Source organism: Myotis daubentonii, chromosome X, assembly GCF_963259705.1.
Source record: "Myotis daubentonii chromosome X, mMyoDau2.1, whole genome shotgun sequence".
In the NCBI taxonomy this organism is placed as follows: domain Eukaryota; kingdom Metazoa; phylum Chordata; class Mammalia; order Chiroptera; family Vespertilionidae; genus Myotis; species Myotis daubentonii.
In genome coordinates this window covers 5783241-5799139 of record NC_081861.1, presented here as the reverse complement: position 1 = coordinate 5799139, position 15899 = coordinate 5783241, and the positions used below count along the sequence as shown (strand labels likewise).

General features: G+C 46.3%; 1 protein-coding gene across 1 annotated transcript in view; it reads left to right on the top strand.

The window, feature by feature from the left end:
* DGKK (diacylglycerol kinase kappa) overlaps window positions 1–15899 on the top strand; it is a 259182-nt gene that overhangs the window by 233501 nt on the left and 9782 nt on the right. Inside the window, exons 16-24 of the mRNA XM_059680086.1 lie at window positions 6123–6222; window positions 7179–7398; window positions 9140–9244; window positions 9689–9785; window positions 11539–11646; window positions 14059–14155; window positions 14399–14506; window positions 15172–15285; window positions 15617–15751. Of these exons, the coding sequence (XP_059536069.1) occupies window positions 6123–6222; window positions 7179–7398; window positions 9140–9244; window positions 9689–9785; window positions 11539–11646; window positions 14059–14155; window positions 14399–14506; window positions 15172–15285; window positions 15617–15751 (1084 nt within the window). The remainder of the gene's footprint in view (window positions 1–6122; window positions 6223–7178; window positions 7399–9139; window positions 9245–9688; window positions 9786–11538; window positions 11647–14058; window positions 14156–14398; window positions 14507–15171; window positions 15286–15616; window positions 15752–15899) is intronic.

The window sequence follows — 15899 nt, the reverse complement described above, 5'->3', positions numbered from 1 at the left end:
GGCCTACAGGGGAGCAGTTAGGGGGAAATCAGGCCAATAGGGAGCAGTTAGGGGGCGATCAGGCCAGCAGGGAACAGGTGCGAGGGATAAGGCCAGCAGGGAGCATGTATGGTGCGATCAGGCCGGCAGGGGAGCAGTTAGGAGTGTTTCAGCAGGCAGGAGAGCAGTCAGGGTTAATCAGGCAGGCAGTGGAACAATTAGGAGGGATATCAGGCTGGCAAGGGAGAAGTAAGGGGCAATCAGGCCAGCAGGGGAGCTGTTAGGAGGTGATCAGTCCGGCAGGGGAGCAGTTAGGGCGAAATCAGGCCAGCAGGGAGCAGTTAGGGGACGATCAGGCCAGCAGGGGAGAAGTTAGGAGTGATTAAGCAGGCAGGAGAGCAGTCAGGGGCAATCAGTCAGGCCGTGGAGTATTTAGGGAGTGATCAGGCTAGCATGGGAGCAGTAAGGGGTAAAAAGGCCATCAGGGGAGCAGTTTGGAGGTGATCAGGCCAGCAGGTGAGGAGTTAGGGGGGAAATCAGGCCAACAGGGGAGCAGTTAGGAGTGATTAAGCAGGCAGGAGAGTAGTTAGAAGGTGATCGGGCCTGCAGGGGATCAGTTAGGGGGCAATCAGGCCAGCAGGGGAGCAGTTAGGAGTGATTAAGCAGGCAGGAGAGCAGTTAGAAGGTGATCAGGCCTGCAGGTGAGCAGTTAGGGGTTAATCAGGCCAGCAGGGAACAGTTAGAGGGCGATCAGGACAGCAGGGGAGCAGTTAGGAGGTGATCAGTCCAGCAGGGAGCAGTTAAGGGGCGATCAGACCAGTAGGGGAGCAGTTAGGAGTGTTTCAGCAGGCAGGAGAGCAGTCAGGTGCAATCAGGCAGGCAGTGGAGCAGTTAGGAGGGTGATCAGGCTGGCAAGTGAGAAGTAAGAGGCAATCAGGCCAGCAGGGGAGTAGTTAGGAGGTGATCAGGCCAGCCGGGAGGAGTTAGGGGGCGATCAGGCCAGCAGGGGAGCAGTTAGGAGTGATTAAGCAGGCAAGAGAGCAGTCAGGGGCATTCAGGCATGCAGTAGATCAGTTAGGGGGTGATCAGGCTGGCAAGAGAGCTGTAAGGGGCAATATGGCCAGCAGGGTAGGTGTTAGGCTGTGATCAGGCTGGCAAGGGAGCAGTTAGAGGGTGATCAGGATAACAGGGGAGCAGATAGTGGGCAATCAGGCCAGCAGGGAGCAGTTGCGGGTGATAAGGCCAGCAGGGGAGCAGTTAGGAGTGATTAAGCAGGCAAGAGAGCAGTCACGGGCAATCAGGCCGGCAGTGTAATTGTTAGGGTGTGATCAGGCTGTCAAGAGAGCAGTAAGGGGCAATCAGGGCAGCAGGGGAGCAGTTAGGAGGTGATCAGGCCATCAAGGGAGCAGTTAGGGGGCGATCAGGCCAGCAGGGGAGCAGTAAGGAGTGATTAAGCAGGCAGGAGAGCAGTCAGGGGCAATCAGTCAGGCAGTGGACTAGTTAGGGGGTGATCAGGCAAGCAAGGGAGCTGTAAGTGTAAAAAGGCCATCAGGGGAGCAGTTTGGAGGTGATCAGGCCAGCAGGGGAGCAATTACGGGGAAATCAGTCCAGCAGGGAGCAGTTTGGGGGCGATCAGGCCAGCAGGGGAGCAGTTAGGAGTGATTAAGCAGGCAGGAGAGCAGTTAGAAGGTGATCAGGCCTACAGGGGAGCAGTTAGGGGGAAATCAGGGCAATAGGGAGCAGTTAGGGGGCGATCAGGCCAACAGGGAACAGTTGGGGGCGATAATGCCAGGAGGGAACAGGTATGGGGCGATCAGGCCAGCAGGGGAGCAGTTAGGAGTGTTTCAGCAGGCAAGAGAGCAGTCAGGGTTAATCAGGCAGGCAGTGGAGCAATTAGGAGGGATATCAGGCTGGCAAGGGAGAAGTAAGGGGCAATCAGGCCTGTAGAGGAGCAGTTAGGAGGTGATTAGGCCAGTAAGGGAGCAGTTAGGGGGCGATGAGGCCAGCAGGGGTGCAGATAGGAGGTGATCAGGCCAGCAAGGGAGGAGTTTGGGGCGATCAGGCCAGCAGGGAGCAGGTATGGGGCGATCATGCCAGCAGGGGAGCAGTTAGGAGTGTTTCAGCAGGCAGGAGAGCAGTCAGGGTTAATCAGGCAGGCAGTGGAGCAATTAGGAGGGATATCAGGCTGGCAAGGGAGAAGTAAGGGGCAATCAGGCCAGCAGGGGAGCAGTTAGGAGGTGATCAGTCCTGCAGGGGAGCAGTTAGGGGGACATCAGGCCAGCAGGGAGCAGTATGGGGGTCAACAGACCAGCAAGGAGCAGTTAGGGGGCGATCAGGCCAGCAGGGGAGAAGTTAGGAGTGATTAAGCAGGCAGGAGAGCATTCAGGGGCAATCAGTCACGCCATGGAGTAGTTAGGGGGTGATCAGGCAAGCATGGGAGCAGTAAGGGGTAAAAAGGCCATCAGGTGAGCAGTTTGGAGGTGATCAGGCCAGCAGGGGAGGAGTTAGGGGGAAATCAGGGCAACAGGGAGAAGTTTGGGGGCGATCAGGCCAGCAGGGGAGCAGTTAGTTGTGATTAGGCAGGCAGGAGAGCAGTTAGAAGGTGATCTCGCCTGCAGGGGAGCAGTTAAGGGGAAATCAGGCCAGCAGGGAGCAGTTAGGGGGCGATCAGGACAGCAGGGGAGTAGTTGGGAGGTGATCAGGCCAGCAAGGGAGCAGTTAGGGGGCGATCAGGCCAGCAGGGAGCAGTTATGGGGCGATCAGACCAGCAGGGGAGCAGTTAGGAGTGTTTCAGCAGGCAGGAGAGCAGTCAGGGGCAATCAGGCCAGCGGGGAGCAGTTAGGAGGTGATCAGGCCTGTAGGGGAGCAGTTAGGGGGAAATCAGGCCAGCAGGGACTAGTTTGGGGGTGATCAAGCCAACAGTGGAGCAGTTAGGGTCAATCAAGCCAGCAGGGAAGCAGTTAGGGTGTGATCAGGCCTGCAGGGGTGCAGTTAGGTGGAAATCCGGCCTGCAGGGAGCAGTTAGGGGGCGATCAGGCCAGCAGGGTATCAGTTAGGAGTGTTTCAGCAGGCAGGAGAGCAGTCAGGGTCAATCAGGCAGGCAGTAGAGCAGTTAGGGTGTGCTCAGGCTGGCAAGAGAGCAGTAAGGGGCAATCAGGCCAGCAGGGTAGGTGTTAGGAGGTGATCAGGCTGGCAAGGGAGCAGTTAGAGGGTAATCAGACCAGCAGGGGAGCAGTTAGTGGGCAATCAGGCCAGCAGGGGAGCAGTTAGGAGTGATTAAGCAGGCAAGAGAGCAGTCAGGGGCAATCAGGCCGGCAGTGTAGTTGTTAGGGTGTGATCAGGCTGTCAAGAGAGCAGTAAGGGGCAATCAGGGCAGCAGGGGAGCAGTAAAGAGTGATTAAGCAGGCAGGAGAGCAGTCAGCGTCAATCAGTCAGGCAGTGGACTAGTTAGGGGGTGATCAGGCTAGCAAGGGAGCCGTATGTGTAAAAAGGCCATCAGGGGAGCAGTTTGGAAATGATCAGGCCAGCAGGGGAGCAATTGGGGGGAAATCGGTACTGCTGAGAGCAATTAGCGGGCGATCAGGCCAGCAGGGGAGCAGTTAGGACTGATTAAGCAGGCAGGAGAGCAGTTAAAAGTTGATCATGCCGACAGGGGAGCAGTTAGGGGGAAATCAGGCCAATAGGGAGCAGTTAGGGGGCGTTCAGGCCAGCAGGGGAGCACTTAGGAGTGATTAAGCAGGCAGGAGAGCAGTCAGGGGCAATCAGGCAGCCAGTAGAGCAGTTAGGGTGTGCCTAGGCTGGCAAGAGAGCAGTAAGGGGAAATCAGGCCAGCAGGGGAGCAGTTAGGAGGTGATTAGGCCAGCAAGGGAGCAGTTAGGGGGCGATCAGGCCAGCAGGGGAGCAGTTAGGAAGTGATCAGGCCAGCAGGGAGCAGTTATGGGGCGATCAGGCCAGCAGGGGAGCAGTTAGGAGTGTTTCAGCAGGCAGGAGAGCAGTCAGGGGCAATCAGGCAGGCAGTGGAGCATGTGTAGGGAGATCAGGATGGCAAGGGAGAAGTAAGGGGCAATCAGGACAACAGGGGCGCAGTTAGGAGGTGATCAGGCCTGCAGGGGAGGAGTTAGTGGGAAATCAGGCCAGCAAGAGCAGTTTGGGGGTGATCAGGCCAGCAGGGGAGCAGTTAGGGGCAATCAAGCCAGCAGGGAAGCAGTTAGGGGGTGATCAGGCCTGCAGGGGAGCAGTTAGGGGGAAATCAGGCCAGCAGCGAGCAGTTAGCGGGTGATCAGGCCAGCAGGGGAGCAGTTAGGAGTGATTAAGCAGGCAAGTGAGCAGTCAGGGGCAATCAGGCAGGCAGTAGAGCAATTAGGGGATGATCAGGCTGGCAAGAGAGGAGTAAGTGGCAATCAGGCCAGCAGGGTAGCTGTTAGGAGGTGATAAGGCTGGTAAGGGAGCAGTTAGAGGGTGATCAGGACAGCAGGGGAGCAGTTAGTGGGCAATCAGGCCATCAGGGAGCCGTTGGGGGCGATAAGGCCAGCCGCGGAGCAGTTAGGAGTGATTAAGCAGGCAGCAGAGCAGTCAGGGGCAATCAGGCAGGCAGTGGTGTTGTTAGGGTGTGATCAAGCTGTCAAGAGATCAGTAAGGGGCAATCAGGGCAGCAGGGGAGCAGTTAGGAGGTGATCAGGCCAGCAAGGGAGCAGTTAGGGGGTAATCACGCCATCAGGCAGCAGTTAGGGGGCAATAAGGCCAGCAGGGGAGCAGTTAGGAGTGATCAATCAGGCAGGAGAGCAGTTAGGGGCGATCAGGTATGCAGGCAGAGGAGTATAAGCAATCAGGCCGGCACGCAGGCTAGCAGTTAGGAACCAGCGGTCCCAGATTGTGAGAGGGATGTCCAACTGCCAATTTAGGCACAATCCTTCAGTTGGACATCCCCCGAGGGGACCCAGATTGGATAGGGTTTCGGCCAGGCTGAGGGATCCTCCCCATGCATGAATTTCATGCACCAGGCCTCTAGTCTATCCTATATAAGAAAAGAGAAACATCCAAATTAACCATCCCTCTGCTATGCTCAAGCCAAGCCCACAAGCCATGTCCACCAGCCAATGAGGAGTGAGTATGCAAATTAACCCAACAAAAATGGCAGGTAATTTGCATACACAGAGCACACGGGGAGAGCTGGCAGCTTGGGGGGACATGGCTCCCTAGGTCGCTCCCTTGGGGGGATGTGGCTCCCTCGGTCACCTGATGGAGAGCAGAGCAGGGGATCCAGAGGCTTGGGGGGATGTGGCTTCCTCGGTCACCAGATGGAGAGCAGAGAATGAGAGCCAGAGGCTTGGGGGGATGTGGCTCTCTCTGTCAGGAAAAACCCAGAGCATGGGGAGCACCAGGAATTCTGGGAATAATTTTGGTGGCAGCCCCTGGACTGGAAGCAGAAGCCCAGAGCATGGGGAGCATCAGGAATGCTGGGAATCATAGTTTTGGTGGCAGATGGAACTTCCTAGATACTAGAGCAAAGTTAGCCTGGAGCAAGTTACTGTTGTGGGTGGGGGATGGAAGGAAAGCAAAGGTGAGAGACATAAGTAAAATCACAGTGTCTAGGAAAAATTAAAGGGAAGATATCCTAAAACTTCCAGGAAATCTCCACCAATGGAGCAAAGAAAAAATAAAATGCCTTTAATATTCTGTGAGCAACAAACCAAACTGGGTTGGGGGGTCTCAGATAATTCGCTCATATGATTGCAAAGATAGACAGAAACTCCCGGATTGGAGAGGGTTCCCCTGAGGGCTCCCAGATTGGAGAGGGTGCAGGTCGGGCTGAGGAACCCCCAACCCCCAGTGCATGAATCTTCGTGCACCAGGCCCCTAGTATATATACAAAAGTCAAGTGACTGAAACGACCAGAATGACTAGTCGCTATGACACGCATTATGGCTGGCCAACTGGCATGATCGGGGGTGGGGCCAGCCGGCCAACCTTCTGCAGCCCCTTCCCCCAGGTGGCCCAGCCCCGATCGACCATGATCAGGGAGGGTCAGCCAGACCCCACCCATGCACGAATTTGTGCACTGCGCCTCTAGGAACATTATAAGAAAGAAGGGCTCTAGATCTCATGGTCCATGTCACCTTGTGCTATCTATTTCATCTTTCCAGATTCCTGTGCTCAGCAGTGGAAGATTTTGTGATTGATATTGTAAAGACCTGGAGTCAGATAAAACAGAACAATGCAACAATAGAGTCTGTGATTTTGAAAGTAAGTTTCCATTCCTTTTGTCTTTCACTCTGTGGAGCCAGGTGCTTCTTATTGGAAATTGTAAAAGAAAAGCAGGGAGGAGCAACTAGTAAGCACCCTGATGGGGAAAAGTCCACCTCATCAAATTCCATCTTTCACCAAATGAAGAGTGGCACTATTCATGCTTATATATGTACCATGTACCTAACTATATGCCAAGCATCTGCCCACATCTAGACACAAGTGTACACCAGTCATGTATGCACACAGTTGTATACCAGAACATGCTTGAAAGTATGTACAAAAATACATACTAGAAATACACCTACATTTGCCACTTTAACAACAGCAACAATAACTAACAATTATAATAGTACTTACTCTATGCCAGGAACTTTTAAGCACTTTTAATTTATTAACTTATATAATCCTCACAATTGTCTTAGAATTAAGACAATTAATTCTTAAGCACAAGGAGGTTAGGTAACTTGCCTCATCACAAACTATTAAGTGATATAGCTGGGAATCAAGCCATAATTATTCAGCATATTCCCAAACATGCACATATACAAAGGCAGACACATCAGGCACCCATGCAGGGACACGTCCACATCCATAGAATCATGCCCGTGAAAATACAAATTCAGAAATATTTATCTTTCCTCAAGTTGGCCATATCATTTTATAGGCCAATATGACATGAGAAAAACTTGGCAAAACATGCACTGGTTTGCGCAGCTCTTCAGAAACAAATGAAATCTGTTTGATCCCCTAACACTTTTCAGTTATCTCATCACATTTACCCAAGTATTTCTTTTCCCAAACTTTCATCTCCCCACAGATAACTTTCTATGCTCAATGTTCCTGGTCAACTACTACCCCTTCCCACCTCTTCCCATACCACCCCAGATCCTCATTCTGTCCTTTCAAGCACTGATCCCTTATAACAATGCTCTGTCTCCTTCCTCCCTATATAGAGCGACTTAATATATGACAAGCTCAATGTCCTGATTGATGTCCTGGCTGAGGAGGCAGCAGTTGAGAAGAGTGCAACAGTATGTGCAGATAGTAGCAAGGCACACGGAAAGCCCTTCGCCCCTCAAATAGACCACATAGCCAAATGCAAGTTGGAGCTGGCCACAAAAGCCAAGAATCTCCAGAAATCCTTGAAACTCATTGTATTCCAAGTTGAACAAGGTAAGGGTCCCAGGGTTGTGGAGATTGAGGTAGGAAAAAAAGAAGGTTCCAGTGAATGGTTTACTGGTTTCCCTCTCTTTAGGTTTTCTACTTGACTCCACTACCAAAATTTGACTAGATTCTGCATTCACATAGCATCCAAAATCAGTCCTCAGACTCTGCTGATTTGAAAAGTGTCAGTCCTTATGATAAGCTACTGCTTTGGCTCCTCCTACCTCCCATGCACTCAACTCTTGCTACTCGTTTATTTTTGGAACTAATGCTCATTATAAACAATTATAGCTGTTCAAAGCTCTGTCAGCTTCCACCACCAGCCATGAATATTTTCCACCCATTCCTGTTTCTGTCCAACCACCAAGCCTGTGACTATTTTAGAAGGAAAATAGTACTTATCTCTTCATGTCTTGCACAGTATCAATTAAGCACAAGGGCCCTGAGAGTGGTCCTGGCAGCTCTGAAATTGATTGACATTTCCCAAACTCATGACCAGTTGCAAGCTTTCAACTCAGTATGAAAACTCTTTCAACTCCTTCAACTTCTTAATTTAACATTTTGGTTCCCAGTTCTTCCCAGAATGCTTCTTTGAAAAATAGATCAGAAGATGGTATAAGACCAAGTGTGTTCTACCTGAGCTATTGAAATTGAGCAGATGTCCATGTAAAAGTCCTTTAACTTTTAGCCATGGTACTTTCTTCTGCCTTGGTACTTTTAAACACAACCTCAGCCAAATTTCCAAGAAAGAAAGGAAATATCCATTCTGCATTGTGAAAGAATTGAACAGTCAGTTTGCCTCTATTTCTGTAGTAGTTTCCAATTAGTGATGATTTTATTACAACCAACCCTCAGCCTGCTCATCAACCCATAAGTCAGATTTAGAAGGGCAGTTTGTGGCTATGGGATAGAAAAAGCCACCCCTACTAGGATAGAGATTGAACCTATGTGCTTTGGCATAGGCTGAGCACCTGAGTTATACACTATACTGGTGAAATGAAGGAGACTTCTCAAATATGGGTGAGACATTTGAGTGAAAAAATGGCATGTTCCTAGAGGCTCATATTTATAGCAAAAGTCATGTGAGTAAATGAATTAACAGAGCTAAGAATAGAGGTAGAAGAGCAGAGGGTTTCCCACCGTGCCCCACCCCCTTCCTACAGCTGCCTCTCAGCTTCTACTCACAATCACATTTACTGGGTGACAGAAAAAGAATGACCAGTAAAACAGAGAACATTGTGGCATGGATATGAAGAGATATGGGGCCAATACTGTAATAAACCTGAGACTACAAAAATATCATGGAGGAGAAATGATGGTCCAAATTAGAGTCTTTGTTGTCTAACCACACACTGACTAGCACAAAGGAAATTATGGAGAAATGCCTGATAAGTGTTACCAATTCTTCCTCCCTCTTCCCTTTTTTTCCCCCCTTTCTTTTCCTTTCCTTTCCTTTCCTTTCCTTTCCTTTCCTTTCCTTTCCTTTCCTTTCCTTTCCTTTCCTTTCCTTTCCTTTCCTTTCCTTTCCTTTCCTTTCCTTTCCTTTCCTTTCCTTTCCTTTCCTTTCCTTTCCCCTCCCCTCCTCCCCTCCCCTCCCCTCTCCTCTCCTCTCCTCTCCTCTCCTCTCCTCTCCTCTCCTCTCCTCTCCTCTCCTCTCCTCTCCTCTCCTCTCCTTTCCTTTCCTTTCCTTTCCTTTCCTTTCCCTTCTCTTCCCTTACCTCCCTCCTTACTTTCATTTTTTTCTCTATAGTTCTGGATGAACAAAGCAGACAGATGATATCGGTCAAGAACTTTACTTCAACTTTTTCCACGGAAGATGACTCAGAAGATATTAGCCAGCCGAGCCCAAGACACCGTAAGAATATTTCTGTTCTTCTTCTCTTATTCTATCCTAGTGGCAGAAAATAAAGATGTGTTTTCATGCATTTTCCTTTAGCCATAATCCTACTCTGCAGTATATACCCCTTCCTCTGTCTCAGAAAACTCACACTATGAGACCCCATGCAAATGTCCACATGTAATGACACTATTAGGTCCTTTGAAAAGGCTGGCCTGATGAAATCCAACATTTGAAACTGTTTTCACTGCTAGCAAGCAAGTAACTCAGCTTCACCGACCTCTCAGTGGAAGCCTCTGTCCATCTAAGATGATCCCTCTTTGGAAAGCAAACCCTGAATGTTATCTCAGAGAAAGTCATTGAGCTTGACCCTACTTCCACAGAGAATATAGTGTGAAATACAAGTGATGACAGGGATTGCTTGTTTGCATCTGACACCGAGGTGATGTCATTTGTGTCTAGGTTCTCGTTGTGGCATTTTGTCTTCTATACCTTCTCTCACAAGTGAAGACCTAGATAACCTTAATTTGGAGCACTTACATTTTACACCTGAAACTATGTAAGTATTTAGCCTTATGACCTTTTTATGGCTTTCTTTTCTCTGGTTAAGAGCATAGCCTAAGAATGACCAGAGTCAAATCTTGACTGTACTTTACTAGTTGTCTGACCTTATGCAACCAATATGAGCCTCAGTTTCCTTACATGTAAAATAGAGGTAATTGTAGAACCTGTTAGATAGGTTTGTTGTATTTATTGAGTTTATATATGCAAAGTACTTGCACTGAGCAGTGCTTGGCACCCATAGTTAAATGCTATATGTGTTAATATTTATTATTGTTATTATTATTATAAACAATAAATGTTAGCTGTTGTTCTTTCAAAGGACTTGTTTTTCCACTGTTGCCTTTAACAGTAAACGATTGAAGGGACTAAAAGAATAAATGGGCATTTAGGGATTAGGCAGTAAATCTAAAGATGTTTGTCTCACTAGCCCTACCAGTTTAGAATATTCCCAGCAGCCAAGTTCTGTCCTATTCACTCATTTTGAGTTACATTAAGAATATCAGTTGAACATCAGTTAGAAAGACTTTAATTTCTGGACTGTAGTTGAGGGAGGCAAATCTCATATGAAAGATGTAGGGTCAGTTAAGTAATGAATTTTTAAAATTACCTATAATTGAGGAGATACACTGTACCCATTTTTACTTTTCCAAATGAATAACACAGTAGCAATTATTGAAGTTTTTTGCAGTTTTCCATTTATTCCTATCTCCAGCCCCACTCCCTTCTACTTCACCATTGGCTTAAGTTCATGGACCTACCTAATGAGTTTTGATCAATGGTGTGCTAGCAAATGTTTAAAACCAGCTTTCTGGGCTGGGGGGAGGGAAACCCTGATTTATTTCCTGGTATAAACCCTCCCACCATAATCTATTTCAAGCTACTGACACAATTCCACTAAAAGCAGAGTTGAGAAGTGATAGGAATAATCAGCTGACATGAACTGGTACAAACAGGCTTCAGCACACCACTGGTTTTGATGTCAACACCTGAGAAGAATGCAGAAGAATAAAAAAAAAAAACTGCCTGACATATATATCCTCTTTTATCAGTCTTTTCTCCCAAATGTGTTGCCACTTTGCTCTTTGGTGTGAACACACCACAAAGGAGTTCAGATATATCTGAAAACAATAGTGCAGGCTTTACTCCCACACATTTTTTATTGTTTTAAAATGTTTTTATTTATTTTAGAGAGAGAGGAAGGGAGAGAAAGATTAATGTGAGAGAGAAACATTGATTGGTTGCCTCCCATATGCACCCCAATTAGGAACCAACCCCACAGCCTGGGTATGTGTCCTGACCCTGAATCAAACCAGCAACCCTTTGGTGCAAGGGACGACATAATCAACTGAGCCACACCAGCCAGGGCTACTCTCATACATTTTTATCTGAGATACTCAAAAGTTCTTTATGGGAATAAACCAATGACTCTATCCCCCTTTATTATATGTGGAAAAATATTGGCCACTCATATCTGAGGGCCTCCAAAGATTACTTCTTTATTATGAGCCCCAAATCCACTGAATCTCCCAACTAGGTGGGTGCCCTCTTTTACATCTAACAATGCTAGTTGTTAACATAATAGGAAAATCTACTCATGCTTCCCAAGAACATTAAGGCTTGTGTCCAGTGTAGAGGAGGCCTTCCCTCAGTGTTTTTTTTATCATGCATATGAAGTCTGCTGCCCAATAATAATGGCACTTCTTTCGTGCACCAATGTCTGCCCTCTTCTTCCCTTTGCCTAATTTCAGATGTTTCAAAGAAAAGTGCGTCATGAACAACTATTTTGGAATTGGACTGGATGCTAAAATTTCTCTGGAGTTCAACACCAGAAGAGATGAACACCCAGGACAATACAAGTAAGGAAAAGAAACTCCCCTTCCTACATGAAGACAGACAATAACCATATATACATATATTGCTACATCCCCTACCTCTCAGACAAGCAACAGAATAAGAGGTCCTTTGGAAGTAAAATCTTAGTCCCAAGATTATCCTAATGGTACTGCTTGCCCCAAATGTTAACCTGGTCTGTGATGACTCTGCATTGGCATCCTGAACTTTGGCTGCCTTCTTAATCTAGACATTTAAGTAACTGTGTAGAGACAGCTAACTGTGTTACTGTTGTTTTAAACAGATTACATTGACTTGATTCAGCAAATTGCTTATCTTTGTTCTGTGAAAACTTGACCAGATCCTAGTAGTGGCTTCAGGTCTGTTTTTTATTAACAAGGATGCAAAGTATTAACTGACTAGTTCTTTGTGTTACTAACCTGGTTCCCTTGGATCTACTTATTTTAGATTATCATTTCTGTTCCATTGATCTATGTGTTTATTCTATACAAATACCACACTATCTTGTTAACTGTAGCTTTATAGTTAGTTTTGAAATTGAGAGATGAAAGTCCTCCAACTTTGTTCTTTTTCAGAACTGTCCTGGTTGTTCTAGATATTTTGCATTTCTATATAATGAAACTATTTTTATAAAGAAACTAAAGTGCCCAAATTACATGTGGTTTAAAACAGAATACAAGTAATTTTGTACTAGCCTTCTTACAAGTCAAAGCTCATGCCCTGTGGTGACTTATTTCTGTGGCTTTACTTTAAAAACAACAACTCATCAACACAGACAACAGTATGGTAGTTACCAGAGGGACAGGCGGTGGGGTGGGGTAGTAAAGGGTAAAGGGGGTCAAATATATGGTGAAGGGAGATTTGATTTTGAGTGGTGGGTACACAATGCAATATGCAGGTGATGTATCATAGAATTGTACACTTGTATTTAATCTTATTAACCAATATCATCCCAATACATTTAATTTAAAAAGAATTGGAGGTCAGAAAAAGAGCTTCACAGATAAGAAAAAGATAAATGAGTTCATCACCACCAAACCAGTATTACATGAAGGTTATTCTTGAAGAAGAAGAAGAAGAAGAAGAAGAAGAAGAAGAAGAAGAAGAAGAAGAAGAAGAAGAAGAAGAAGAAGGAGAAGGAGAAGGAGAAGGAGAAGGAGAAGGAGAAGGAGAAGGAGAAGGAGAAGGAGAAGGAGAAGGAGAAGGAGAAGGAGAAGGAGAAGGAGAAGGAGAAGGAGAAGGAGAAGGAGAAGGAGAAGGAGAAGGAGAAGGAGAAGGAGAAGGAGAAGGAGAAGAAGAAGAAGAAGAAGAAGAAGAAGAAGAAGAAGAAGAAGAAGAAGAAGAAGAAGAAGAAATAAAATATGAACAATAAAATGGCAACACATACATAGCTATCAACAATTGAATCTAAAAATAAAAATAAATGAATAAAGACTCTAATGAACAAAATGAACCAATTAATAAAATAGAACCAGAGGCATAAAAACATGGAACAGACTGAGAAATATCAGAGGGAGGGGGAGCAGGAAGAGATTAAACAAAGGACATACTAGTATGCATATATGCATTACCTATAGACACAGACAATAGGGTATTTAGTGAATGCCTGGGGCGGGTGGGAACTGGGTGGAAGAAGGTAAAGGGGGTAGGTTGGGGAAGGGGAACATCTGTAATACTCTCAACAATAAATTTTTTAAATAAATAGATAAATAAAAACTCACAGTAAACTCTAGCCAACCTTTCTAGTGATTGTAAAGCCCTATGTTTGTTTTGATCAGAGATCCTACAATCAGCAGGTTTCTGTCCTTTCTACCTCCACCCCAAGTCTCCTGATATCTTTGCCTGTCCCATCTTCTGTCCACTGAATCCTCCTCTATAATCTACCTAGTAAATTTAAGTCTAATTCTATAGCACTGAATTAAGTGTTTAATATGCAGATCTCAGAAAAATCCCTCCACTTTGCCAGAAAAAAAATCTGCTTCAAAGAAAAAGTTATGTTTCAAATGAAATTGATTCCAAGCAGCTGAAATCTTGAGCTCCTGGAATGGTACTTGCCAAGGTAGCTAGTGTCTATCAGCCAGCTATACTCAAAGCTTTTTATAAGCATTACTTGCTGAATATTTGCTGTCTCTTCCAAGTCTGAACCAATATTAGAAGCAAGTAAAATGTCAAACTTACTTACCAATGGGATGCTAAAGCTTTTAAGGGGGCCAGGAACCTATTTCAGCAGGTTTGAATAGAGATACCAGTTACACCATCCTAGCATATCCTCTTGTATTCCATTACCATTCAATATGACTCTTCTATATGTGAAGGCACTTGAGGAATAAAATTGTGTCCCCTCTTGCTTTTACTCATCCATTTACCTTTATATTATTCACCCTGTGGCTACCTTTCTCTACTTTATCTCCCTGTAGTAGCCGCCTTAAGAACAAGATGTGGTACGGCCTTTTGGGAAGCAAAGAACTTTTGCAGCGCTCTTATAGGAACCTGGAAGAACGAGTGCACCTGAAGGTTAGTAGAAAATAGGGTACTTTTTCCTGGACATGGAAAAAAAGAAATCTCACTACCTTGGTAATCAACTTTCCCCTATATTCTTGCTTCTCTCTGAGCTTTAACTCTGATCCTCACTCACGACTCATGGGAGGAAGGCATGAAGATAGATTTCCATTTTATGGATGAGAAAATGATAGCATGAAGAGAATACAGAGCCCTTCCACTATCTCTATAATGTTCCTTCACATCCCTATCTTTCAGTGTGATGGAGAAGCTATCTCTTTGCCAAACTTGCAAGGCATCGTAGTGCTCAACATTACCAGCTATGCTGGAGGCATCAACTTCTGGGGAAGCAGCACAGCAACCACTGTAAGTATGAAATAGGGGACAGGGAGGGAGAAATGTTTGGCCCTTCTAAGATATCTCAGAAAGGAGAGTTGGGCTCACTGGAGTAGAAAGAAAGTGGACAATGCGGGGAGAGGAGGTGGGCTGGGAACCTTTATTAGTAGCAGCTGTATAAGCAGCATTTTAAAAGGAAATTAGCATTTCAGAATATAAAAAAAGAATCAACCAAAGACCCCAGGATAAGATCAATTCTTAGGTGTCACCTGGACTTTGAATTTTTCATTCCTCAGGCCTGACAGATCCTAGTAAGGTTACCTAAGCCACGCTCTTTTCTCCAAAGAGGTCTGTCAATAAAATCTCCTGAGAAACTGGCCATGACCATTTTCCTCTGAGCTCACTCAAGAAGGCCATGAGGCCAATGGGACTGGTCTTGCGCATTTATGATGCTAGATTAGACAGAGAGGGAACCAGCTCAGAGCAGTGATCTCAAAGGGAATTAAGAGTTATTATCTCAGTGCCCTTTTCCCAGGTGGGCTCCCTGACCTCATCTTTCCCCCGTTTAATATATAGTTACTCCACTCTTCATGAGCTAGGAAAATTCTCACTAGGAGCCTTCAAAGCATACCTGCTCTGTGATAGACAATGTATGGTTTCTCAAGTGGATATGTGACACAGATCTTCCTCCTCAGGAATATGAGGTTCCTGCAATAGATGATGGGAAGCTGGAGGTAGTGGCAATCTTTGGTTCTGTACAGATGGCAATGTCCCGTATCATCAATCTGCATCATCATCGCATTGCCCAGGTAGGCAGGGGCTGGGTTGGCACCAGAAAGGGACTGAGCTCTGTGGCTACAATCCAGGATATGGAATTGTCCCAGAAATTAACTGGGAATAACTATAAGGGTGGAGGGATGAGGTTATCTGGTGGACAGCAAGGTGCTGGCTAAGGTTGGAGACAAATGTGGTAGGGACTGAAGGAGCAAAAAGCCCATAGATGGCATGTGTTTTATCCCTGAGATAATCTGATTTACATCCTTGCCAGTCCTGCTTCAGATACACATTACAGCCATGACTGTGGTATTATCAGTAGTTGCCTCATTTTTCTGCCCTATTCTCCCTCCTCTTCCCTGGCAGTGCCGTGAGGTGATGATAACCATTGATGGTGAAGAAGGTATCCCAGTGCAGGTGGATGGGGAGGCCTGGGTTCAGAGGCCAGGCCTTATCAAGATTAGATACAAGAACGCTGCCCAGATGCTGACAAGAGATCAGGTAAGAAAGGAAAGGCTTGTCTCGGACTCCTGCATTGTCTCATATACAACTCTTGCTGAGTAGTGAATACTTCCAGTCAAGCAGAATTCCTCAAAGGGCTGTGTGCTTGCCACTTATATCAGAGTCACCTTGGATACTTGCTAGAAAT